This window comes from Diplotaxodon limnothrissa, linkage group LG13 (genome assembly GCF_057381915.1).
Source record: "Diplotaxodon limnothrissa isolate DT_005_m linkage group LG13, D_limnothrissa_male_GT1.1, whole genome shotgun sequence".
In the NCBI taxonomy this organism is placed as follows: domain Eukaryota; kingdom Metazoa; phylum Chordata; class Actinopteri; order Cichliformes; family Cichlidae; genus Diplotaxodon; species Diplotaxodon limnothrissa.
In genome coordinates, this window is record NC_140608.1 from 10,656,906 (window position 1) to 10,683,513 (window position 26,608).

At 40.3% G+C, this 26,608-nt stretch overlaps 1 protein-coding gene across 4 annotated transcripts; it reads right to left on the reverse strand.

Moving 5' to 3' along the window:
- Positions 1–11: 11 nt before the first annotated feature.
- col17a1b (collagen, type XVII, alpha 1b) lies at positions 12–25,506 on the reverse strand. Of its 4 annotated transcripts, none has more exons than XM_085369780.1 (55): positions 24,987–25,506; positions 23,737–23,790; positions 21,640–21,690; positions 21,384–21,494; positions 19,973–20,272; positions 19,812–19,868; positions 19,692–19,727; positions 19,517–19,567; positions 18,321–18,467; positions 17,292–17,795; positions 16,715–16,798; positions 16,564–16,626; positions 16,317–16,472; positions 15,982–16,074; positions 15,840–15,884; positions 15,608–15,751; positions 13,656–14,168; positions 13,499–13,549; positions 13,226–13,252; positions 10,739–10,801; positions 10,539–10,643; positions 10,383–10,445; positions 9,759–9,794; positions 9,571–9,624; positions 9,439–9,474; positions 9,322–9,357; positions 9,153–9,215; positions 8,851–8,886; positions 8,603–8,674; positions 8,491–8,517; positions 8,346–8,381; positions 8,220–8,255; positions 8,053–8,133; positions 7,910–7,945; positions 7,734–7,826; positions 7,399–7,479; positions 7,094–7,144; positions 6,947–7,009; positions 6,784–6,843; positions 6,678–6,704; positions 6,484–6,543; positions 6,224–6,301; positions 6,079–6,117; positions 5,807–5,923; positions 5,619–5,738; positions 5,412–5,522; positions 5,123–5,257; positions 4,921–5,040; positions 4,584–4,763; positions 3,502–3,642; positions 3,182–3,409; positions 2,420–2,584; positions 2,232–2,312; positions 2,063–2,146; positions 12–894 (listed from the first exon to the last, which is right to left on the reverse strand). In XM_085369780.1, exons 2-55 carry the CDS (start codon positions 23,777–23,779, stop codon positions 839–841), a joined length of 5,346 nt encoding a protein of 1,781 aa, XP_085225906.1. In that variant the 5' UTR covers positions 23,780–23,790; positions 24,987–25,506; the 3' UTR covers positions 12–838. The 4 variants fall into 4 exon arrangements, with proteins under 4 accessions (XP_085225906.1, XP_085225903.1, XP_085225905.1 ...); XM_085369777.1 differs by having other exon boundaries at positions 8,053–8,136; XM_085369779.1 differs by lacking the exon at positions 24,987–25,506 and adding an exon at positions 24,168–24,188 and having other exon boundaries at positions 8,053–8,136.
- Between the last annotated feature and the right edge of the window lie 1,102 nt (positions 25,507–26,608).

Consider the following 26,608-nt stretch of genomic DNA (forward strand, 5'->3'; position numbering starts at 1 on the left):
TCCAAAAATAGGTTTATTTTTCTATTGTTTTTCCTTCTTTTTTTTATATTGACAAAATGTCAATAGGTATAAATCATGTAAAAACATAATCTGGGAACATTTTATAACTTAATCTCTGCAACACTTAAAGGTATAAAGAAAAATATATCAAATTCAGTGCCCTTTCACACAAAAAATATACAATCCAATCCACTTCTTAGTGATCATCCAAGTCACTCTTTCAACCACGCCAACAATGTGTCTCTAACCCACAATTATCAGTTGTGCCTGCAGCAACATTAACTGTAACCCTCCCTCTGTCTGAGACTGTCAGGTTTACATAGTAATATATGTATGCATTTAAAGAGTAAGCTGTTGTAATTTGTATGCAACGAATGCTTATGGATACACTTATATAGCCCTCAATACAATATAATCCTCAAATGACAACAATTTAAAAAAAAAAGAAAGAAAAAAGAAAAAGGTACACCAGGCACTCAGTGTGGAAAAAGATGCAAAAAATATCAGCGACTGCTACTTGTTGCTTAAAAATATATTCTCGTAAACAAAGCTGCCCCAGGAAAAAGTCTGATTGCAAGCTTCTAATTAAACAGAGTAAACATTATACACCCACATAATTAAAACAAAATGAAGTATATGCCTGAAAAACCCTTAATGTCTACTGAAGCTGTTTTAAAGACACTGATGCATTTTTCTGGCTGCTTTTATTTTCTCAAACTGACTTTTCTACAGTTGGAAACAGCATTTTAGCTACTTAAATTGGTACAGTTAAAGACCTAAAAAAAAACTGAGTGAAAATGAAATGAAATCTGTTATGATCCAGTAGTATGTTAGCCCTTTAACCGCTGCCAGCCTGACGGCGATGCTTCTGACGACGACCAACAAGTTTATTGCCTGCAGGGGATGAAAAAGAGTGTGTAGGAATGCACTGGTTCATATGTACGGTACTGTGCAAAACCGGCACCCCTCATTTCTTTATATTTTGCTAGGAAAATTGAAAATATGTGCAAACATGGAAATACAGTAAAAAAAAAAAAAAAGCATTTGGAAAATTCTAACATGTTTGGAAGTCAATATTTAGTACGACAACCTTTACTCTTTAACACAGCCTAAACACTAGGGAAAGCTTTCTTGTTTTTTCTTTTAGTCTTCAGGAATAGTTCTCCAGGGTTCCTGAAGGACATTCAAAGACCTTTGGACGCTGGCTTCCTTTTGTTCCTGTCTGTCAGGATGATCCCACTACGCTCAAATAATGTTGAGGTCTAGACTCAGAGGAGATAGATCCATGATTCATTGTGTTCAGTTTTATTCTATTTCTATTCAGGTATGCTTTTACTGCAGTGACTGTGTGTTTAGGATCATTGTCATGATGAAAACTGTCCAGATGGTATTCCATAGCCTCAAAACCATTGTGTTTTCTAGATAGCTTATAGACACACTGTTGTACCTGTCACCTAAACTCCCCTGCACATATTGATAATAAGACCAGTCGCCACTGATTTTCAGTCCCGTTCTTGTGTCGTGTGGCACAAAGTTTCCCTTCAGATTCACTTTCAGATACTGTTCATCTTCTGTACATAGTTTTTAGACCTGCCACTTATCCAGTTTCCTCAAATTTTGTAAAGGTCACACTGCACACCAGGCTGAGATAGTCTGTATTTTTGGCTAAGATCTATTTGGGAATCACCTTGTTGGTTTAAAAACTAACTGCTGATAACTAAGAGCCTAAAAATATAAGTTGTCTGCTATGTGTAAACATGACAGTTGATAATTTTTTATGCCTGTGTCAGTGTTAAGTGGCTTATCACATAAAATAAATATTCCTCTAAAAATGGTCAGGAACAATGAGTGAACTGAAAAGAAGTGAAAAAGCAGCCAATGCTGAAAGAAAACCTTTGAAAAACCTACAGAAATCCTAGAGAACTGTTCCTCAACAAAAAATACAAGAAAGTCTGGCTCCTTAGAAGCAAAATGTCAAGAAATGAGCGTTGATTCAAGACTTTTGCACAGTATTGCATGTAATTGGTTGTTTTTCCTGTAGTTTGACATCATAATAGCTTACCTGCTTCCCTCTTCTGCACTCTGTGTGGAATTTGGACAGTATATGTCCCTGGTATTCCAGGTAAACCTGGAGGTCCAGGATCACCTGTAACCATACAAAACACTCTTGTTGTTTCTGCACTAAAATGTTACTCTACCTGTACGCACTGAATAAAATCTGTTTTGTGTACCTTTGTCTCCTTTGGGTCCTGGGTACCCTCTTTCCCCTTTTGGCCCAGGGCTTCCTGAAGGGCCGGGAATGGTGCCATAGACTGTGAAAGGACAGAAAACAGATTTGTTAGAGGTAAAACTGCACTGTCTAGCAACACTTCAGAAGTTGAGACAGTTCAAGTGGGTGGAAAATCATAAGTATATTTACCTCTGAAGAAGTCCATGAGATCAGCTGTGATATTGCCGTAAGCTGCAAAAACACGACTGTGACCAGGTGGTCCAGGTGGGCCAGGCGGGCCTGGCGGGCCTTGAATAGCTCGAACATTTGTGGTCAAAGAAGCCCCACCTGAATACCCTTGCAGCAGGCCCTGACCTGCAGAAAAGTAATTTAAAAAAAAGAAGGCACTGTAGTCATATAAGTTAATTTGCATGTCTTTCATCGGCCTAAGTGAGAAGTACTCAAATCCTCAAGGTCCCCGTACTGGGATCAGGCTCTGTGTATGTGTTATTAACATGCAACACGCTACCATTTTTCAATGGTTTGCCAAGCATAGAGCATTCACAGAAGAGGCTGCTCATAATGGATGCAGCACTGTTGTGCTTAATTTGGAGACAGAGACTTAATTCAAATTCTTCTAACTGAATCTGAATTCAGAGTTGTGATAATACCCTTCCTGATGCAACCCTGTGAGGGTTTTTTTGTCTCCTCTCTGACTTGAACCAGGAATCTTACACTTGTTAGATGGATGCATTAACCAATGCACTATTGCTAATATCATAATATAATTGTTATGGTGCCATTTTTTTGCCAAAAAATGCAAAAAACCATACTGGCTAAAAAACAGGCCTTAAGAAACATTGAACGTCAGGTCTAGCATGTAGAATTCCCAGCAATATAGGAACTGTAATTCTAACAGCACATCTGCCACAAAGGTACAAAAACTGGTAGAGTAACTGGTAATCTACTTACTCTTGATGTAGTCTGTAACTTTTATGGCGACATTAGAGTAGTCCAGTGTCTCAGCAAGCTTGCTGACATCAATCTGTCTGATCTGTGGGTTGTTGTGAGAGTCACCCTGAGCGTAGGTCTGGCTCTGTGCGTAGGTCTGGAGGTAGCCTGGCTCTCCACGCTCTCCTTTCAGACCCCTTGGACCGGGAGGCCCTGGAGGTCCCGTGATGGTACGGCGAACACTGTCACCTGGAGAGAGAAAATGTGTCATATCTGCTCTCATCTGTGCTGCTGGGAATGTTTTTTCATATTTGTATCTGTGTGGGATGTCCAAAGCTTACTGGTTAGATACTGCTGAATTTCAGTGCGGATGCTCTCCCTGGGGAAGTTCCCACTGTAAGAAACTGATCCAGTGTAAGTGCCTGGTGGACCCTGTGGACCTGGAGGACCAGGAGGGCCAGGAAGACCTCTAAACCCAGAACCTGGCAGAGAATAGAGACCAAGATGAACAAAGCTGGCACAAACTGATTTTGGATTAAATAAGAAGATCCATCCATCCATCCATCCATTCACTTCCGCTTATCCTTTCCAGGGTCGCATGGGGCGCTGGAGCCTATCCAGCTGTCACAGGGCGAGAGGCGGGGTACACCCTGGACAGGTCGCCAGTCTGTCCAGGGTGTACACATAGAGACACAGACAACCATTCGCACTCACATTCACTCACAGATTGACCAATTAACCTATCCCCACTAACTGCATGTTTAAATAAGAAGATGAATAGAAAAAAGCAAAAACCGTCCAAATTAAATTTTACAAATTAAAAATTAATCTTGTATTAAACTCAAGATTAAAAGATATGATTGATATGAATTTCATAATAAGCCAGAACTGCATGTCTCATCCCACAAAAGACCGCTTCTTCTTCTTCTTCATTTGCATCTCTAAACCTGTCCTAATTTTTCAGTAATATATAATATGAATGTATTATAGAATTTGGATGTTCTAAATAATATGGTCAGCATACATAAAATAAACTGTGGTGAGCCAAATACTTGGTTTTAAATTATTTCTTTCTACTACTGTGCCAAGATGACATTACTCTGGCTTTATCTTGGCCTCAGATAAAGCGGTGGAGCACTGAATTCTGTTTGCGGAAGCCTGGTGAGGGGCAACCAATCGGGCGAAAATGGTCTTAAAGAGACAGGAGCTCAAACTTCTAATTTTTGTTCACAAATAACATTTCTTTGAGTACTAATTGAAATTTAATTCGAGGATGGATAACATTTCTGATACTTTTAAAATTATTTCCACTGGTGTAAAATTATTTAGTCGACCCTTAAACAGTTAGTATCCAAGTGATTTTTCATGGTTAGACATCGCTTCGTAAACACAAGACTATTGTCACTCTCTCTGTTAGACATACCCTGCAAGTAACGCTGGATTTCTTCCAAGCTGTAGCCACGACCTCCTGCCCCATACACAGTAGCAGTGGAGACTCCTGGCGGGCCCTGAGGGCCAGTAGGGCCGGGTAGCCCTGGAACACCCGGAGGACCAGGAGGGCCTTGTTGCACAGCAGATGCGATCCATGAACGGAAATCTGAATCTAAAAAAAGTTGAAGATATGAGGAAGAAGATGAGTGAGTAACTTTATAGAAACTTTGAATCCAGATCATTCTGTATGCAGGTTATTTTGGTTATCCAGATAAAACATGTTGGTGTCTGTTAATAAAAAGAGACAGACACTAATTAAATGCTCTTACTCTTTATTAGTGCAGAATAGTCAATAGTAGCGGTAGTGAAGCCAGACCCTGCTGGACCAGGAGGCCCTGCAACCCCAGGAGGACCACGTGGCCCAGGTGGACCTCTTGCAATCCCTCTCTCTATAAATAACATAAAACCCATTAGTTTAAGCCCAGTTGCTGTATCCATGTTTAGTGTTTTTAGGTAAGAATCTTTGCTAACCGTTCATGAAATTGAAGACATATGTAGCTATCTCCTCTACTCTATAACTGCCTGAAAGTCCTACTGATGTCCCTGGTGGTCCTGGTGGCCCTTGTGGCCCTGGTGGTCCTGTCAAATATCTCCTCACGTCATCTCCTGGACAGATCAGAGCAAAGACACAGTTTAGCTTGGTGCATCCAAGCTTAAAAAACAAAAAATGATGCATGATAGATGATGATGAAGAGACTGTAGAGGTGCTGTACTGAATGCAAGCTGGGTATGATACAGCTAAAATATATATTGTACTCACTCTGAAGCATAGCTATGAGACCGCTGACTGTCAGGGATCCAGAGGCAGGTCCAGGAGGACCAGGTGGTCCTGGAGGACCCTGAACACCCAAGCTGAACCCTGAGTCTGAACCTGAAATTACACAAAACATTTAGAGGTGGTTCTAGTTTACTGACTGTGTCTCTGAAATAAGTATTCATCTCTCTCACATAATTAAAAAATGCTTACGTCGTAGGTATGCAATGACACGAAGAGAGATGTCATCTATAGAGCCTGAGTAGGTTCCAGGGGGTCCTGGTGGTCCAGGTGGACCTGGAGGTCCAGGAATGGCAGATTGCCTGGCTCTACCTGAAATGGAACAAGTCAATACCATGTTCTGCCCTCTGAAAGTGATCTCCCTTTAGAAAGACTCTTACTTAAATAGTCACTGATGTACTGCCGCATCTCAGTAGAAGAAGCAAAGGAGCCCGGCAAGCCTGGAGGGCCAGCAGGACCTGGAGGACCAGGAGGACCTGACGTGACTGAGATTGAGCCTGGGGAAGAAAAAAAACCTGACAGTTAAAATCCTGTGGAGTACAAGTGGACTTTAAAGCCACTGTGAACTATTTCTGTTTTTAAGAAGAAGACACTCGTGACTTTGTCTATAATTGTAAACAGAAATGAGGACATGGTTCATGATTTTATCTACCTCTTGAAGCGCCTGGAATCCCAGGAGCTCCAGTGTCCCCTGGAAGATAAACAACAAATGTATTGTTGTTGCGTGACAAACTCACAGTTCATACAGCTAATATAACGCATCTCATCCACTGATTTAAGAGTGCTGTTAGCTTTACCTTTGAGTCCTTGAGGCCCTGGAGGCCCTGGTGGACCCGGTGGTCCTGGGAGCCCACGTCCTCCACCATATGTTGACACTGTAAGTCAGAATTGATACATAAACATCTGAAGTAACATGATACAGCATACTGTATTTTTTAATGTGCCAGCTCTCTAATTCAGACGTTGTGTTGTGTCAGCTTGTGCAATTGCCCCCTCTGAAGTTCATGTGTAAACATGGCTTAATTTAATTGTAATGTGATTATTTAGAAGTCCTGACCTCTCTCGTTGGTTCCTGGTGTTCCCGGGGTGCCGGGCACACCTGGCTGACCGGGTTCACCTGAGACACAAATGTCAATTATTTAAGAGTTATATAAGTTATATAAGCATATAAGCAGAGAGGCTTGGTATGAATGGATGCATGATTTTAAAAAAAGCCAAAATATAGACAAAAATTAAAGATAAAAATTATACCTTGGTATCCCCTGGGCCCTTGAAGACCTAAAACAAAGATAAAAAATTGTATGTTAAAGAGCTAATAGAGAGGCAGAGATCAGACCACTTCACAAAGACTAATCACCTGTTGATCCTTTAGCCCCGGGAGGCCCAGGAGGTCCTGGTGGTCCTGGATATAAGGCTGCTATAAGAAGAACAGTGCTGAAGTCAGTGGCATTGCTCTGTTACTACTAATTACATGTAAAACCCAAATCTAGATATAACAGAATTATGACTGTGGATCATACCACCAGCGCTGGATACAAAGCTGGAGTCCCCTTTGTCTCCTTTAGGTCCTGGTCTTCCATAACCTAGAAAGAACAAAATAAGAGTTTTTACATGAAGAATGGATCAGATTCACACGCAGTGACAACAGCGCTGAGACAGAAACTTGCCTGGCTGGCCTGGGGGCCCAGGTGGTCCTGGAGGTCCTTGTCTGGAATCTCCTAATAAAAAACATTTTCAAATGACTCAGTAGGTATTTTTCATTGTGTCAAACAAATCCCACACAACTTTTAAAGATGTTACCTGTTATTATGTCTATAATGTTATAGAACAACTGTATTGATTGACTAGTCTAGACTACAGTAAGTGTTCCTGGGGCTTTGGGCTCTTTAGACTTTATCCTCTCCTCTGTGCGCCTTAGAACAATGTGAAGATGTGCTGGAAACTTCTACTAAATATAAAATGTGTTATCTACCTGGACGTCCTGGAGGCCCAGGTGGACCCGGTGGGCCGGGTGGGCCAGACTGTGCCAAACCTCCATTTTCACGAAACAGCCCTGAAGCACAAACAAAAACAAGTTTATTAAAGAGAAGTGGCAAATACTGAATAATGGCTACTATCAAAGTAATGCTAACTCAAGTGGGGGACAGGTTAAAGTAAAAAATGTGATTCTGTAGTGGTAGTAAAACAGTTAAAAAAGTTAGCATTGGCCACCAAACTCTGATACAATACAGATAGATAGATAGATAGATAGATAGATAGATAGATAGATAGATAGATAGATAGATAGATTCATTCAAAAGTACTCACTGTCTGTTCTGCTTGAAGAAACCGTCTCACTCTTACTCAAGGATAGTTCTGATTCTCCCACGTCTCCCTTTTCTCCTCTGTCACCTTTAGGACCTGAAAAGGCAAACATTTAGGGTTTTAATCTGAATCTGAAAGGAAAATTCAAGTTGAGAACAAGAAAAACCACAATGACGTACCAGGTTGGCCAGGCAGACCAGCAGGGCCGATGGGACCTGAGGAGGTAAATTGAAGATAAAAAAAACAAAACATTAATGCTGGTACTATAATTCAGCGATGAAATGAATGTCCAACTATTTTTTTGGGCTATCAAGCGTCAGACCTGATAATCCTGGAGCCCCAGGGGGACCAGGAGGACCAGCAGGCCCAGGTGCTCCTGGGATGCCAACAGCAGTGGAGCCAGCTGCTAAATGTATGTGATTATCAGATGTCAAATTCTTGTCTTTATCAGGAGTCTGTTAAAATATACATTTCATGATGTTCTGTTACCTGCATTGATGATGCGTCCTGGTGCACCAGTGTCACCTTAAACAGACATGCAGATCTCACGTTAAGGTGTTAAAGTCATAATCAACAGCACAAAAAAAACTTGCAGGCAGACATACGCAGCTGTACCTTTGGTGCCGGGTTGTCCTGGATTTCCTGGTATCCCTAAAATACAATTTAAGTACATCATCAGTGTGGTCAGCATTCAAAAGTGTCACCCCCAGAGAATTAATAATATGCTACAACAGGAGAGGTATTAATGGCACAGTCATACCTGGTGGTCCTTGAAGTCCAGGTGTTCCTACAGAAGGAAAATATTATGAATATATTTCTGAATATATGTAGCAGATTTATTATCTGCTAATGTGTTAGAGCAGCAACCTTACCTGGAAGTCCATTATCCCCAGGAGGCCCAGCAGGACCTCTGAGTCCAGGAGGCCCAGCTGGTCCTTGGTCACCTGGGCCCAAGGAATAGCATTAGGATTTATTTATTTTGATGTATTTTTATTTTAATTATTCTATTTTACACTTGTGTGAAATAAATGTATTAATTCTACCTATATCTGTTCTATATTCTTATTTAAATAATATGTAAATTAGTGCAAATGCAGTGCTTATATGATGAGTTATTCACCTCTTGATCCCTTTGCGCCATCTTGTCCAGAAAATCCTGATGGGCAAAAAGCAGAAAATATTTTATATTTAATTTATCTAAAACATAAACGCATATGCTGCTGACTTAATAACAAGTCTTAGCTACAGACAGAGGAAGCCTTATGAGCAGACTCCTCTTTGACAGAGAATGTTGTTTCATGCTCCTGCAGGTTCTAAACAACCACATGAAACACCAGGAGGCAGTCGAGCACAGTACCACAGTCCGAGTGTCTGAGAATCTATTAGAATCTACTATCCGAGGTTAGACATCCTCTGACTCACCCACTGATCCTTTGGAGCCTTTTTCTCCAGCTGGCCCGGGCGGACCTGGTAAACCGGATTCACCTGAGAAGTCAGACAACTCGATCAGAAAATTAAGAGACTGAACGGAGTTTAAAACATGCTAATTTTGCATCTACAAATCCAGTTTCAATTACAAAGCTGTGCTGACCTTGTGCACCTCTGGGACCTTTGTCACCAGTGTCACCTGAAATAAACAATGAATTAAACTCTGATCAACAAGCCCAACACAGGGTCCTTTAAAATCCTGACAGGATGTACAACAAACCTTTAAGTCCCTGGAATCCAGCAAGCCCTCTATCACCTGCAGAGTAAGAAAAAGATGTTATAATATATCAAAAAATAAATAATTTAACTATGAATTTCACACTATTTAGCAGGTGAGTAGTGTGAAACCCACCTTTAGCCCCAGGAGGCCCTGATTCGCCACGGAAACCTTGAAGACCTGGTTGACCTATCACAAAGCAGTTCATGTTAAAGGCCAGGAATGAAGTTAAAACACTAATGATGCTATTTTCAGCTGGTGCTAAATACATTTTGTGGTAAATTCCGCTAAGCAAGTAGATGAATTCGATTTAATGCACTAACCTGGTGGCCCAGAAAGTCCAGACAGCCCCTGTGCACCTGAAAGAATAATTAGCAATTAATAATTATAACAGCATTTGGACAAAAATAAGAATTTAAAAACTGTTTTGATTCACATTGGCACTTTAGGAAAGCTTGAGCTTTCTTTCTTTCATTACACTGAGAAATCAAAATTGCTCTAAAGTGACACAGATGTAAAATAAACGAATAAGTAAATAAATAACTGTAGTGAAAAAAACAACAACTTTTTTCCAGTGTTTTCTAAACCAAAGCTTTCTAAGTGTTTTGGTAACGCTATTTGGAAAAACAGGAAAGACATATGAGTTTAATTATGCATGAAGTCACAAATAAAACATATTTCTGGAGAGTATGAATAAAAATAAAGCAATGATAGGCCATTCTTTGTTTGTTTTGTTTTTTTTTGATAAGTAATGTCAACTGCAAATTGCATCTTGAGGCTGTATTCATAAACTGACTCTATACTGCCACCTGCTGCTGCAAACGGTACAGACACCACGAGGGATTAAATGCTTGTCATCTCATAAATGGCTCAATAAGGAGGCATTCATAGATGTTTTTGTTTGTTTGTTTACTTGAACTTGAAAGCTCCATCTTTACTGATCTCACCTTTTGGTCCAGGGGGGCCGATAGGTCCTACAGGCCCAGGAACCCCAGGATCTCCATGAGCACCTGCAGAAGCCAAACATAAAAGATCTTGTAGTGACAAACTGTTTGCGAGTCAAGCTGGACGAGGTCTTTGATTGCTCTGAGTATGAACCATACCTCTGTCGCCTTTAATTCCAAAGCCTGGAGGTCCTGGCTCACCTCTCGGGCCAACTGGGCCCTCACGACCTCTGAGACCCGGTGGCCCCTCAGCTCCATGTTCACCTGATCACACATAAAGCACAGAGATGATCAGTGGCTCTAACTCAGCTGAGCAGCTACATCATGAATTCAATTTTAACTTGAAATGTTTTGTGTACCTTGAGTTCCTTTTTGTCCTTTGGGACCTTCGGGGCCTGAATGTCCCATCGCACCTGGAGGACCTGAAGTCACAGTCACAGTGAGTAAAAATGGCGTCACAATACCACACAGTAATTCTAAGAAAAATATAAAATAATGTGATGACTAGCATCCGATACCAATGCTGATACTGACACTGACATTTGGAGGTATTTTAAATCCACTTTTCCAGTGTTTCGGCTGAAATGTTTTTGTTTCAGACACACGACACACAAACAGATCTCTGTAACACTTGTCGATCCATTTTCACCCTGCCCAAATCTACTCAGATCAGCTTGTGTTGTGTGCCAAACACGCTGACAACAGGAAAATTGTAACCCGCCCTCTGGTGGACAAACTATTGTATCTAACGTTAATGGTCCTAACATGGTTGAAGTGTGTTTTACAGTTTTTTACAGACGCTAGGACACATTTCCCAATACTTAGGTCACTTTTGCAAAACACTTCACACAATCCTCCTAACTGACCGTCAGCTTGGCAAAGCAGTTCATTTCACATTCAAAATGCACTACAACTACCAAAACACTTCATTCAGGTCTCAAATAAACTCATTCTTCCAGAACACTAGCAAAGGTTGACAGCCGGCAAACACACTTCGTCACCCACAAAACAATGACCTAAAAAACACTAACAACATGTAGCATTACACAGTGTTTTCTTGTGTAAAACAAGGACACATCTCTGTTTATAATTTCAATATATGTTACTGGAATGAATCAGACATCATGCAGAATTCGTTACAGTTTTTTACAGACGCTAGGACACATTTCTCAATACTTAGGTCACGTTTGCAAAACTCCTCACACAGTGAGCACGACAGAAGTCTATGTGGGCTAAACTGAGGACCAGTTATCATTGTTTTGGCACAAAATGCATTCAATGACTACATCTCTCAAATTTCATGAATTATCTTCTCACTCAGACACAACAACTGCCAAAAATCTTTGTACGTACAGGACATTTTGCATGTGCTTACATACTGTTTTCAAAACTGTTAAACTTATGGCCAAAACAATAACACAATGCAAAACTTAAAAAGACAGCAAAATCCAACAGCAATATTTTATTGAAACATATTTTAAATCTAAAAATGCAGTTTAACCAGCCACAGCTGATTCTCATTGTAGATGAACATCTACACAGGTGTTACTCCTTCAATTTTTCAACTCCTTCAATTCTGGCAGCCAGAAGATTCTTTCCTAGGTGTGTTGCCCTAGATGACATAAGATGTGATGTGGATGAGAACCTGTGGCCAAATGGAGGAGACCGAGTAGATTAGCATTACTATTGTATGTGTATCAGTGGATGGTGTGTATACAAATTCTTGTATTTTGGGATTACTTAGTGCAAAAAAATAAAAATACATAAACAAATATTAACGAATTCTGCATGATGTCTGATTCATTCCAGTAACATATATTGAAATTATAAACAGAGATGTGTCCTTGTTTTACACAAGGAAACACTGTGTAATGCTACATGTTGTTAGTGTTTTTTAGGTCATTGTTTTGTGGGTGACGAAGTGTGTTTGTCGGCTGTCAACCTTTGCTAGTGTTCTGGAAGAATGAGTTTATTTGAGACCTGAATGAAGTGTTTTGGTAGTTGTAGTGCATTTTGAATGTGAAATGAACTGTTTTGCCAAGCTGACGGTCAGTTAGGAGGATTGTGTGAAGAGTTTTGCAAAAGTGACCTAAGTATTGAGAAATGTGTCCTAGCGTCTGTAAAAAACTGTAATATTTGTTTATGTATTTTTATTTTTTTGCACTAAGTAATCCCAAAATACAAGAATTTGTATACACACCATCCACTGATACACATACAATAGTAATGCTAATCTACTCCATTTCTGGCTGGGTCCATGTTTACATCACAAAAAAAACCTATTCAGCAGTTGTCTCCTTTTGTAATGAAATTGAAGGAGTAACATCTGTGTAGATGTTCATCTACAATGAGAATCAGCTGTGGCTGGTTAAACTGCATTTTTAGATTGGAAATATGTTTCAATAAAATATTGCTGTTGGATTTTGCTGTCTTTTCAAGTTTTGCATTGTATTATTGTTTTGGCCATAAGTTTAACAGTTTTGAAAACAGTATGTAAGCACATGCAAAATGTCCTGTACGTACAAAGATTTTTGGCAGTTGTTGTGTCTGAGTGAGAAGATAATTCATGAAATTTGAGAGATGTGGTCATTGAATGCATTTTGTGCCAAAACAATGATAACTGGTCCTCAGTTTAGCCCACATAGACTTCTGTTGTGCTCACTGTGTGAGGAGTTTTGCAAACGTGACCTAAGTATTGAGAAATGTGTCCTAGCGTCTGTAAAAAACTGTAACTGCTGTTATAAATGCTGATACTGATAGATCAGCACACAGATAATATCAGCCTGAAAACAAATTGGGTGGGCTGTAGTGATTAATAAATGAAAATGTAAGTCATCGTTACTCACCTGGGATGCCAGGGAAACCGGGATCTCCTATAAAAAATAAAACACAAGAGAAATAAGAGCAGAAAAATGGAGCAGGACTTCACCCGAAATACTCCAAAAAGAAAATATTTTGGTCAGTAAGAGATACTGCTGTTAAACCTTTAGTTCCAGGGTCGCATAAAAAGAGTAGGAAAATAAACATTCTTAAAATTTTAAATGACATGCAGCTGATTTTGATTACCTCAAGAACATTATAGTTTTAGATGTAATTATATAAACTTTTTTATATTTTACCTTTAGGCCCAGGCAATCCTCTCTCTCCCTGTACTGAGGACGCTAAAGTAGCTGAAAAAGGAAAACAATTACATGAATGTAGTGCATGATATGTAATTGTATGTGTGTGTGTGTGTGTGTGTGTGTGTGTGTGTGTGTGTGTGTGTGTGTGTGGTACCTTTGAATGCCTGCGACTGCATTTCAGCCCTTAACATGTGCTGGATGGCCAGCTGAAGAGCAGCAGAATCTATGTGTCCTCCACTCACGCTGATCCTGAGGTCAGTGCCAGTACCGGCACCACTAGCAGAACCGGTAACCCCAACTCGTTGACCGGTACCAGCAGCATCAACTCTACCACTTTGACTTGTACCAGCACTCCCGACGCTGCTGCTTCCACTACTGCTGGAGCTCCCACTGGAACTGGTACCAGCTCCAACACCAGAAGTACCAGTAGACCCTCCAATGCCATTACCACCTGCGCTGACATCACTTGTGGAAATCTGAACTTGTGTCCTGGATCCTGAACTTCCACCTCCTCCACCCACGCCTATGGTGTTGTCAGTGCCCATACCTCCACCATCCACATAAGTGTTGATATCATTGGAAGACAGCCGACTGGTGTGGGCGCCAGCGACCGATGACGCAGCTTCCAGGGTCGCCACTCGACTCTTCAGCTTTCTCACATCCTCAGCTGAGAAAAAGACAGGCAGATGTTTCCACCGTAAGTAAAAAATTCTTATTTACAGCTTCTCAAATGTAAAGTGTTATCTTTCTTTTTCTCTTCTGTAGACTAAACACTTAACATCAGATGACTCCGTGATGAAAGTACTATGATGTTTTAGCTGTGGTCTAAAAATCTAAAATGTAACATATTTACTTGCTCATATTTGTAGTAAATGTGAGCACAAGTATAGAACGGGATTCTTGCAGCTTCCCTTTGTGGGAGCCTCCAAGCCCGAGGAAAAAAAAATCCAGTGGATAAGAGCCCAAAACTGCAGTTCCCCTAGAGGCCACTTGAGGCTGCCTCCAAAAGCATGTAAGTGCTCTTTGACTTCCATGTTAAGATGCTGTTGAACTATACAACATTTAAAGTATGTTTACAGCCTGATAGAAGAAGCATTTTTGGTTACTGTTGGCGGTTTCCCGTTCCATACTACCTGTACTGGGGTCTTAGACAGTGTTTGTGGTGTTGGTGCTATTTGAAGTGTTTTAGTGGAGCTGTATGATCTACAACGTGGCTTTCTGGGTGGTACAGACCATCCCAGAAGTTTGTGCTTCAGTTATGATGACTTGTACAATTTAACAGATTATTTAGCCCTCCAACTTCATACCAGGATGAAGGAGGAAATGCAGATTTTAGAAAGAAATGAATGAACTGTAATATGGCACTTAAGCCTCAGTTTCTAAACTATATATGGAATACTGGAACAATTAAAAGCAATAAAAAGGCTATTATTTATCCAGACATACAGAGTCAAATTTTTATTTTTCCTTTGTTTTCAAGGGACATAAAAATGAAGTGTATATCCTCTCAAACTCTGCTGTTGCTTCACAGTCTAAGACTGAGAGTGAAGACTCGTAAATTCATTTGTGTTCCCCTCGGAACATATTTAACTTAACATATAACTAAGCTATAAGTTATAACATATGTATTGAACTGAATGATGAAAAACAGACGTTTATCAGTTCACAGACTCTGAGCAGGCTGTGGATGCTTCAGTGTAAGTTGCAAATGTATTTTCAGGTTCTTGACATCACATTTTTATCAGGGTAAATCCACAACAACAACTCTCGTGCTACAGGCAAAGCAAACTCGAGTCTCTGATGTCATCCAGCAACGATTTCCAGAGCTGGTCTGTAGACAATGAATGAATGCCAGACTTTATGGGGGTGGGACGGCACTAAGAGATCATATTTCCAGGGAGAGAATTACATTTATTGTTTCTCAGCTCAATAGTGGAGACTAGTCTATAAAGGCTGAAACACTTTTTATTGGTTAAAAAACAGTCACTCTCTGATCCTTCACAGCACAGCAGCTTTAGAAACTGGCCCTTCAGACTCCTGAGGTTTTATCTTATCTGTGGCCTTTGGGGTGGGGGACTCTCATAAGGCTGCACAGTTCAATCTTACCCAGAGCAATGAGGCCAAACAGGAGTCCCAGCAAGAGCAGGGAGAGAAGGAGAAGGCCCAGCAGCCACTTCCACCAGGAGCAACAGGAGTCCGAACAACAGCATAGTCCTCCGCCTCCGAAGATGCCGCTGTCCCTGTGAATCTCTGCAGAAAGAGTGACGAGTTCAATCCAACATTAAATTTTCAGTACACTGTCAATTAACTCCTCAATATTTATGTCGATGAAACTTACCTGCATAGGTGGCTTTGTCTTTCATTACAACTCCAGATGAACCATCTGTGCAAGAAATAAACCAACATCACCAATTTTTTTGTTATTGTTGTTGTTTTCTTGTAAATCAGTCACATTGGAGATGCTTTTAAGATGCTCTCACAGTAAGAGTTGCCAGTCTCTGCCTTCAGTTGTGCCGTTTCACCGTAGCTCGAAATAAGCTTCTCCTTCTTTATCGAGTCTCCTGACAGTGACCCTGTGAAAACAGAAAAAGCACCCATTTTATGTATTTATTTATTTTTTCTTAAGGAACTAAACTGAAAACATACAATGACAAACTGTAACAGACAATCAGCTTCTAAAGGAGTTTAAATTATAACCAAAAAACGAATAAAAAACAGTGCAATTAAATACATGTCAGACCAATTCCCGATTAAAACTCTAAGGAAAGTTGAGGAACTTGTATGCCCAGTAGGTGGCGCTGAGTGTGAGGCTCACCTCCTCCTACATGAATGCCGCTGCTGGTAAACTGCTTGCCGGTGTCTTTTGCCAAAATGAGCATATCTGTCTCCCTTTTGGCTGGAACGTTTTCTTTTTCAGAAACCACGAACTTATAGTCTTTCTTATAGGCGTCATCAGTTTGGGATCTAGTGGCTGATAAAAGACAAACCACCAGGAATTAATCTTGTTCAGCCTTTGATTATTTTTATCAGATTCAGGGGGATTTAAACTGTTGCAGACTTACCCGTAGAGACTCCAGTGCTGATGCCGCTGCCACCGTTGGTCACGTTCTTCTGAACACCATATCCTGTAAATACAAACGCATAGATGAATATGTAAGAAAGACACAATTTTGAAATGAGGGCAAAAAGAGGATAGAAAAAAGGTTTTCTTACCTCCCAGGTTAGCATTGACGTTGGCTCCACTGGTGGTGAGCACACTGGCCGAAGTGGGTGCCAGGTTATTCTGAAAGCCGTAAACTAGAAAATATAGATGCAGAGATTTGATTAAGTAACTACCAATTATTTCACACTGGAGGAAAGTCACAGTGGAGAAAGGAAGCATCCTTCATTTCCATTTATGGCCCCAGAGTAGTTTTACAACTTGACTATGCTAACCAGCCAGAATAGGGAAGAAAGACTTAACTGGAGTTTGTGCAATTTATTTTGTTTTTTCAGGGAAAAGAATTACACTGACTATGGAAAAGTATCAAAAACTCACAAAAACTCATGCATCAAATATGGAAAATACTTCCAAGGTTTTTCTGAGAATATATAATATTCAAATTCAACACTATGGACCATCAGGATGGGCATGATGACATCTGCTGATTTCTAATATAAGACTTATCATAGTGTACCTGTTTCCTTGTTCAGATGTTTGTTTATATGTAAGCATGTGTAGATATGGAGCATAATAAATGCATGTGTAGTGACAACATATCCATGTATATCCAGGAACATTTGGTCTCACCTGACAGGGATGATGGAGAGGTGGGGATGACTGGTGCCAAGCCTGCAGCCATGTTGTTGGCGCTGACCTGCCCACTTTGGTATGTGTAGCTGCTGGTGTTGCCAGCAATGACTGTAGTGGAGGAGGATGGCAGAGTGGAGGTGGACCAGGAGAAAGTGGGGAACACCGTGGAGTCCAGAGTGTCATATTGACCTGATCTTACAGTGGTGTCATACTGCACTGATCTCACACCAGTATCATACTGTCCTGATCTCACACCAGTATCATACTGTCCTGATTTCAGACTACCATCATACTGTAATGACCTCACACCAGTATCATACTGTCCTGATTTCAGACTACCATCATACTGAATTGATTTGACGCCAGTATCATACTTGTCTGTGATATCATACTGGCTTGATTTATCAAGCTTTCCATTTGTCAGGCCGGTATCATACAGTCCTGATAAATCAATGGTGTTGAACCCAGGTGATCTCACACCAGAGCCAAAAGAACTTGAAACTGCAGGAGAGAAAAGACACAAAGACAAACATTTTAAATGTGTCTCTAGTTTTCACTTTTCTCCACTTTGTGTCTGTGATGTGCAGCTCAGGCGGCAGTGCGTTGTCCTGTAGTTTGGTCGGTAGCCCCCCACTGTCTGTGTTATACTGAACCATAATTGGCCTCTGATGCATCCATCAGAGTGTGAGTGTGCGTGTGACAGTTAAAAAGAGCTTAAAGACATAGTATGAATGTGTGTGAGAAAAGGTAAAACCAATATATAAGAGTCTATTAAACAGTTTAACCCCTTATAACCTGTTTCCACATTCAGACTAAATCTATATATTGGACACAACTTGACAACTAACTTTATTGCACATTAATATACATTTTTATTAATGTTATTTTTTCCCTCTTTATTCCATATTAAGATTTCCTGTGACACCTCTCTAATATATAATGACTTTTTAATAAACCCTGACTATTTTGACAAGATCTTCTTCTACGTGAATCTCCAACGCTAAAGGGTTTAGCACTGTAGTATACCTGACTGAGAGGCCACTGAGATGGTCTTGGTCTCCACGCTGGCCTTTTTAGGGACAGGCAGGGTGATGGAGGCACTGGAGGAGCGAGTGGGGCTGACGCTGCTAGAGCGTCCCTTCAGCAGCTTCTTCACGTCATCCAACTCTGTCCCTGCAGAACCACAAACGCACAAACAAATGCAACAATGCAGCACATCTCAGATACTGTTTCATCTTGAATTTGAACTAGAAACTCAACAGCAGAAACTGTTAGAAGTTTATGGCTAAAAGGAATCCTAAAAACAGAAGACTGTAATTTTGCAAGAGGCAAACACAAAAAACACTTTTTAAAGAAAATTTAACATTTTGTCTTAATATTTATTCTTCATTTAGTTTGGTTAGTTGGGGGTATGTGTCCTCTGAAAATATTAGTTAATCTCCGTTTGTCATAAAACAGGTATAATCAATCATATAAATATCTAACATGTACTCATGCAATAATCTCACAGTGTAAAAGTGGCCATGATTTATTGTTTTGAAAGTATTTTTATTTGTAATATTTCTGCGAGTGATAATAGCTGCAAAACCTACAAAAGAAGAGACTTACACTCCACTTCTGAGAGTTACGGTCTTGTTTTTGTTTTATTATATTTAGTAAAAGTGCTTTCTCCACCACTACACACGATGTACCGTGGCAGGCTGAGGGGGCCAAAGGTGGCACAGAGTGACTAACTCTTAAAAAATGTGGATTAAATAACAGCACTTATGGACTTCAATCAGCAGGGGGAGCGATGATCATCTGTTCAGCTCTAACTCTGCACCGTTTTGGTCTAAAATAGGACTTACTGCAAACAGTGAGTCATGTGTGCCGTTGCTACCACCAAAACTCTGCCCCATAACCTTTTCTCCACATGGCTACAGTGCAAACAAAGGCACAGTCCCCACTGTTTAAACCTCCCCTCGTCTCTTTTTGCTGATGTATATGTTCTGTTTTGGAGAACTAACTGCAACACGTGTTACAAATTAGAATTTTATAGACTCGCATGTGAGAAGTGGAACGTAATATAAATCTGATCCACATGATTCAAAAGAGACACCCCATAGTAAAAAGTCTTTCACTATGCAAGTGGTTCTTTGAATGAATGTACTCAGGAACAGGACAAAATGAGAAAAAGTTCTGAGAACTTGCATAACAGCAGCAAATGGATTGAGAGGTCTTACATCTGCAGGGAGTGGGGGAGGCACTTTGCAATCTGACTCTGATCTCGCTTTCTGGAAAAAAAAATCACAACACACAATGGACAATGGAATCCTCATTTAATAAAATAAATAAATAAATAACAATTCAGAGTCAGATGGTGCAGAAATAATGAGGGGAGGAGCTATTATTAAATACCTCTGCTTTCGCTTCTCCCTCTTGTGGCACCAGAGCCTGAAAGAAAAACAGAGACACATGTTTAGGGTAAAACAGGAGAGATATTGTGCAATGAGAACATTGATAAGCCTTTTCACTTACAATAGTTTCCATAATCTTTGCGAGTAAATTCTGGAGAGGAATTAGCACTGGAACTCCCTAGAAGAAAGCACAATGGTTGAGCAGGAGTATAAACAGCACCCTTGAGTTGTGCCAGTTTCCTTCACTCTCTGATGCCAACTGTTTTATTAACAGGATCTCACCATCATAGCCCCCTGAGCGGCTGGATATGTGCTTCCTCTCCCGGAAAGCTGGCGACAGGCCTCCTGATGAGCCAGCAGTCTGCGTCCTCCTGGCACCGCCCGACGAGCTGGACCGGACCTTGGACGCGGAGCTCACGAGATAACTGCCTCCGCTGCCTCCACCTCCTCCTCCTCCTGTGGCAATTCCAAAGCTTTCTCCATCTATGTAGGTCCCACCTCCCTCACCCCCTCCTGAGGAGTCTCCGCCGAGGTAGATTCCCGAGGAGGAGCTGTAGCTCCCGGTGTTCACACCTACAGAAGCTGGAAGGATGATTTCCAAAATTATTTATGATTTCACAGAACTCTTCAGTCATGATTGGACTAATATGACCAGGAAGTAGTAACTAAGTCCCTTTTCTCAGCTGTAAATTTAAGATAGTGCCATTTTACATGAGTATTTACAGCTTCTGCTCCGCCACATCTCAGAAAAACTGAACATACTGGAAATACTACATAGCACACAGAAAATATATAGTGATGATCCATTTTAAAGTCCCACTTACTGGAAAATATTCCTGAGAAACCTCCACAGAAGATGCTACATAAGATAATCGTTTTTATTTAATAAAAACTGCTGTTTCTAAAAAGAAAAGTAAATGATTTCCTGTGGCAAGTGTACATTAGCAGCTAAAACAGATCCACTGAAACTCCTGAACGTGTTTACCTGCAGAATATGATTAATGTTATACAGATTCTGCAGATAACACTCGCATTGCCACACGTTCAGCTGACCAGTTGTGCAAAACTTGAAACACTTGAAACAGGCTCAGTTATTTAATTTGGTTTTTCTGTACAGTCCACAAACTGTACAGAAACTAAATTAGAGTACTGATAGTTACTTTACAACAAGAGGAACTCCTGTTTTAGTGTGTGAAAACATCCAGATCTGTCATTTTTACATTAAACCCTGGTTTAACTTATTCATTCAATTCAATAAAAAAGTTCCCCATAAATATTGCACAAAAATAGTCATTTCTAATTAAAAACCTGCTAAATAACTAAAAGAAGTAAAGTATTTCCCTATGCCATGCTGTGGAGCAGAAGTATATAGTAGCATGAAACCATAACATCTAAGTAAGTATCTTTACTGAGATTGGAGCTAAAAGTTAAATACAGTAACCGTTTCCCTCTGGCACCCGAAAAATAACGTTTCAGTAAACCAGCTCCACCTCAGCCTCCTTTAATAGTAATGCTCTCCGCTGTATCTTAGTGCATCAATAATGACGTCAGAGCTACTTTCAAGAAATAAAATATTCCTGCCTGGATGCAAAAAACTAGAATCTGTCTTTTGTAATTCGGGTTAAAAATGTGACATTCAGCATTTCAAAACAAAACTGCAGCTTCCTCATTTTAAGTGGAAAGTTGCTCTCACATGAAGAAAAGTAAGTTCCACTGCTGCTGTTCTGGGTTAAGACATTCTTCTCCAAGCCCAGCCCTCCAACACTGCTGGACATATTCCTGTGATTTGATCCGCTGGTTCCCTCTAGCAACGAAGACACACAGCAAAACACAAGAAGCAGTTACTCATCGGGAACTTCCTTTAGAACTATAATTACTCTTATTTCTTTTTTTGTTTTTAGTTTGCTGACAACAATTAAGGCAAACATGGCTAGACCAAAGAGACTCACTTGGTGGGAGAGATGTCAGTCTGGTTGTGGAGGTTATGGTTTCTGTGACAACTGATGAAAAGGAAACAATAATTACTACTGTGCACACAGTATTTGAGTCCATATAGGTATAACACTGAGAGTTATTACAGCAAACTACACTTTTTTTTGTTGTAAAAAAACTGAAAATGTACTTTTTTTGCCAGTATATTATCTGTTTTTTATGTAATAGACAGGATGACATAATGGAATAACAGAAAACAGATCACATAACAACAGAAAAATAACAGAAATGATCAGAATAAAAATAAATATGAAAAGAATAAACAAATAAACAGAAATAACATGTTATTGTGTGTAGACTCATCTTGACACTTATTGTTATTGTTATTGTTTTTATACTATAACTAAAGACTAGGGGTTAGGAGAGAGGATTACAAAACTGTTATAGCACATTAATAACAATTTTTGGAGAGCAAGGTTGGTCGATGTCCTCCTACAACTGTTTTTTAAATTTAATGAAATTTAATGAAATGAACAATTTCTAACCATAGTGAATTGATGTGACTGCTTACGAACATTAACAGGCATACAAATGAAAACTTCACTCTGACTATTAATGATTTTGACAACCATCTAAAAATGCAAAATGCTAGTCTTAATAGTGCCTCATAGTTTTTTAATAGAGTATTAACTGATCTATTAAACACTATTAAAGTTCTAGTTGCAACCTTGAAGCCTTTAATAACAGGTGACTTGCAATTACCTGGTTCTAAAACAACCAAGTGCCAGGTTAAGGTCATCGGGTTGGGTGGTTTCCCGTAAAATCAAATCAAACTCAAGTCTTGCGTTTAAATAAAGCTAAAGTATCAAATGAGGACATCTGACATGTCAAGTTTTTCAATGTTTTGATTCTTACTGACAAAAACGCCCCTACCAAAAATTTCACAAGCATCTTGAGGTCTTAATTTGCAGATTGCTGACCCTGTGATTGCTATCACAATGCGCAACAGGAGAATAACAACTAAATCACCTCCAGGAACGAGCCGGACCCTACGCCCTGTGACCGCGTTTTCTTTATGAATTTTCAGTCCCAACTTGGATTCACACTTTCTGACAAGTTCTGACTGTAATCAAAGACTTTGTCCTCAGGTCAGCCTGAGCCTTCATGCTCATCATATATGTAGGCATGAATTACAAGAACATTAAATAAAGATTGCATAAATTATGGGTGCAGATAAATTTGATGTTAATAACACCCCTGTTCCAGCAGGAGGCAAGTTGTTCTCCTGCAGCAGCCTGTTGAGTTTTGCTGGCATCAGCTATAGATTATAAAAATTCCTTTAAGTTCATGCTGGCTTCTCGTTCGTGTCTTCCTCCTTTCATCTCCTCCTCTTCCCTCCTGCTTTCCTTCCCTTTTAGGGGTTTATGTCTGTTTTAGGCCTGTTATGCTCCTGCTGCCGATGCTCCTCGACTCTGGCAAAGCCTCGAACACATTCTAACCACTGGTTATGAAATGTGTTAAATAAATAAAGTTCAGCAGATTTGCTTTAAAAGTGATCAATAAAACAAGAGGACAGCGTGTCTGATTCTCTCGGCAATGGTCAAACTTATGATCCGGGCCTGCTTGACCTCTCCGCCCTGTGTCAGAAGCTGTTAGGCCGCGATGAGCTCTGCTTTAACATTTAGCTATGACTACTGAAGGGAAACCCAGAGGATGACTTACACTGTGATGAGCAATGGAAAGTGAGACCAGTGAAGGCATGCAGTGATGTTAGTGATAATAAGACCCCCCAGAGAGAGAGAGAGACAAAACCACCACCAAGGAAAGGAGGACGCTATTTAAAACCGTGTAGCAACAAAGTATTTTTGAGCCTCTACACCAATCTGTCTTTAAACCCTCAAATAAGAAATCACTTTATGAGGTCTGTGAAAATGGGACGCTGAGATTCTGAATGAAATCCAATTCAAATAGAACAAAAACTGTCTGTGGCAGTTAGTTTTTGTTTAATGTGTGTCTATTTTGGGTGAATCAAGCCTTTATTTTGGGATTTAATGGTGGCTTTGTCTATCTGTACTGCCATTCCAAAAACTTCGGAGGAAATCCAGAAATCTCACCCTTTTCTTCTGAGAAGTCCATCTGCCTTGTTAACTCGTCCATCCCATTTTAATCTGGTGAGATGATGATAAAATGTTGACCACAGTCATGTATATTCAGAGCCGTCTGCTTATTTCTTAACTGTGGTTAGATGGTATTTTAGCTAACATCTAATGAAAAAAAAGACAAAATTGTTCTCCCAGGAATGATCTGGGTTAAAGATCAGGCTGCTTGTTTACTGCATGTATTTGATACTTCATCCCAGCTGAAACACAAAATGTCATCACACCAGTCTTCCTGATTGTATTTTTTAAAACCACCATATGGTTTCCCCTTCCACTAACAGCAGACAGGCAGAACATATGCAACAAGAGCACACATTTACCTCTATGTGAACAGAGGACACCACAGAAAAGCATCATCTATAGCTTTCAGCAGACTTTCTATTTACTTTTGTTTCTTTGACGAGCAAACTCACAAAGGAACAAAGGAGTCTGGTGGATCACCGCTCAGCTCTGAAAGACCATCCTCTCACCACACCCTGCCAGCCAACTAAGGGCATTTAACTGCATGTGCTTCATCTACACTCAGGTTATTTAGAAACAGCAATGCAGAGAAACTTCATAAGATGCCCTTTTTGTTACTTTTCTCCTGTACCACGTGGTGCTGAAACCACAGCTTCTACCTGTGCCCAGTAACACATTTATGCTGTTTTTACTGCTGTGAGAAAAGTTAATAGTGAAGATATTTCTCCCAATAAATCCACTCCTTGTTATCCTTTTAGCTTGAAGCTTGTAAAAAAAAAACAAAAAAAAAAACAGTTACTTATCATAGGCTGTAACTGATCTGAGCAGCAAATATAGGCACATGTCAGTTAAAGCGTGATGCTCCAGAAAGGCCGGAGCCACTGGTATATTTAGACGGATCTAAATAGCACAGCAAAAGGAGAATGTGTAAAACTATCCTGAGATCACTATAACCGATCCCCAAAAAACCCCTCCAATGGATTGTACATACAAGCCAAGAAGTATGTGCGGAGAACTTTGAAGACTATAACAATTCCAACCTATAAACACCCAAAAAAAGATTGACAGCCCATCAGCAAACTCCCAGAGCGCAGTTAGTGCAGAGATGCAGCAGCCAGGTGGGAAGAAACATCCGCAACATCCACCTTAAACAACTTTCCCCTTCTCCCCCCACCCCCTTTAAAGTCTCCAAGTTATTTCAGAGCACTGCATTGTAACAAAACAAAACAAAAAGAAATCCATACCTTCAGCCACTTCCAACAAGTACCGATCAAATACGGATTCCTCCCAGGATGGAGCGACTGATCCACCACCGGAGGAACAATGTGTTTATGTGAAGCTGACGCGTCGTGCGGGGATGTTCTTAAAGTCCTCGATCCTATTGTGTCTTTTCGCTCAACTTTCCCAGGCAAGTAAAAACAGAGATTTTAGCACCGGTCCCAGCGGCGCCCATCAGCTTAGCAGGCAGGTGTGGCAGACGGCACGAAAAGCTGAATTTGAAGAAGAAAAAGAAGAAGAAGAAGAAGAAAAGAGCTCCCGAGGGAACCAATTAAGTTGTCAGACTCAGCCTAACAGGCACAGATACTCGACAGTGAAAAGGAAAAGTGATGAACTCCTCCTGCTGCTGCTACTGCTCAGCGCTTTAGCCTTACTTTTCGAAACTGGTAAAGTTTTGAGAGGAGGTGGGAAGGGGTTGATATGGGAGGTAGGATTTTTTTTCCCCCACCACCACCTTCTCTTTCCTGCTGTTGGATAGCAGTGCAGCCATTTCGGGGTCTGCTGATCTAGTGTGGGCTACAAATCAATCCTGCTGCATCTGGAACGCATCTGGTGCGCATTTTTTGGAACAAGAAACAGAGCATTTAATCTATATCCTATGGCTTCAGCAACTGTTATTACATAACCAAGCAGTATTTTTACAACGTTTTAAAATTAAAAGCACAAGGCTGGAGTCGGGTGACTTTAACTGACTGCAATGTTTGCGTAAAAGGCTCCTCAGCTTTTTTTTTAAATCCAGCTGTTTCAGCATCAGTTTGTGCCTTTCCTGTTTACTGCTCAGATTAGGAGTTCTGATAGTTTTCATGTGACACTGCTGATAGACTTCAGAAGAAATCAACAGCTTCCACCACGTGCAGTCACCAAATGAGAGGACACACGAGCTGTTTTTAACTGCATGATAATAATAAAAGTTCTCCATCCATTCATTTACATTTATGCAATTTTGCAGCTAAATTATAGATGTTTTATTTCTACACTGGCAGCCGCAAGCGCCAGTAGGTTCCCTCACCCACCACACCCTGTGCAGACATCCACCCACCCTGCATGACTCACAGCAAGTATGACTCTAATCTGCTCAAAGGATGGAAAAGAAATGGCCCCAAGGACAGTGTAACGGAGGAGGAGCTGCTGCTCCGCTCACATCTATGTGCAAGTTTGAATAATGCCAAATCTTAAGGGAAAGCAACAGATTCCAGGATGGTGGGGGGGAGCTGCAGCAGACTGGCCTGTGCAGCCTTTTTGTATGAAACACACTCCTGTTTGTGTTGAGGATAACAGCTGTTCCAGATAAGCTCTTATTATTCGTTTGAAGAGAGGGGGAAACAGCTTCAAAAGATTTGACAGGAAGTTCAACAATGCTTACACAGCAGAAAAATTAAAAGAAAAAATCTTGTTCAGGGTTTATTAGGATAACCGGGCATGTACACATAAATGATTAAATGTTCTTGACAGAAAAATAGTACAAATTAGGTTTTCTGAAGGAGTATTATTGGTTCTCTTTGTAAAGGAGTCAGCACTTACAGAGCTGAAAGATGGACTTTTTTTTTCTTGCTGGCATAATTTGTATTTAACTATAGAAGATGATTTA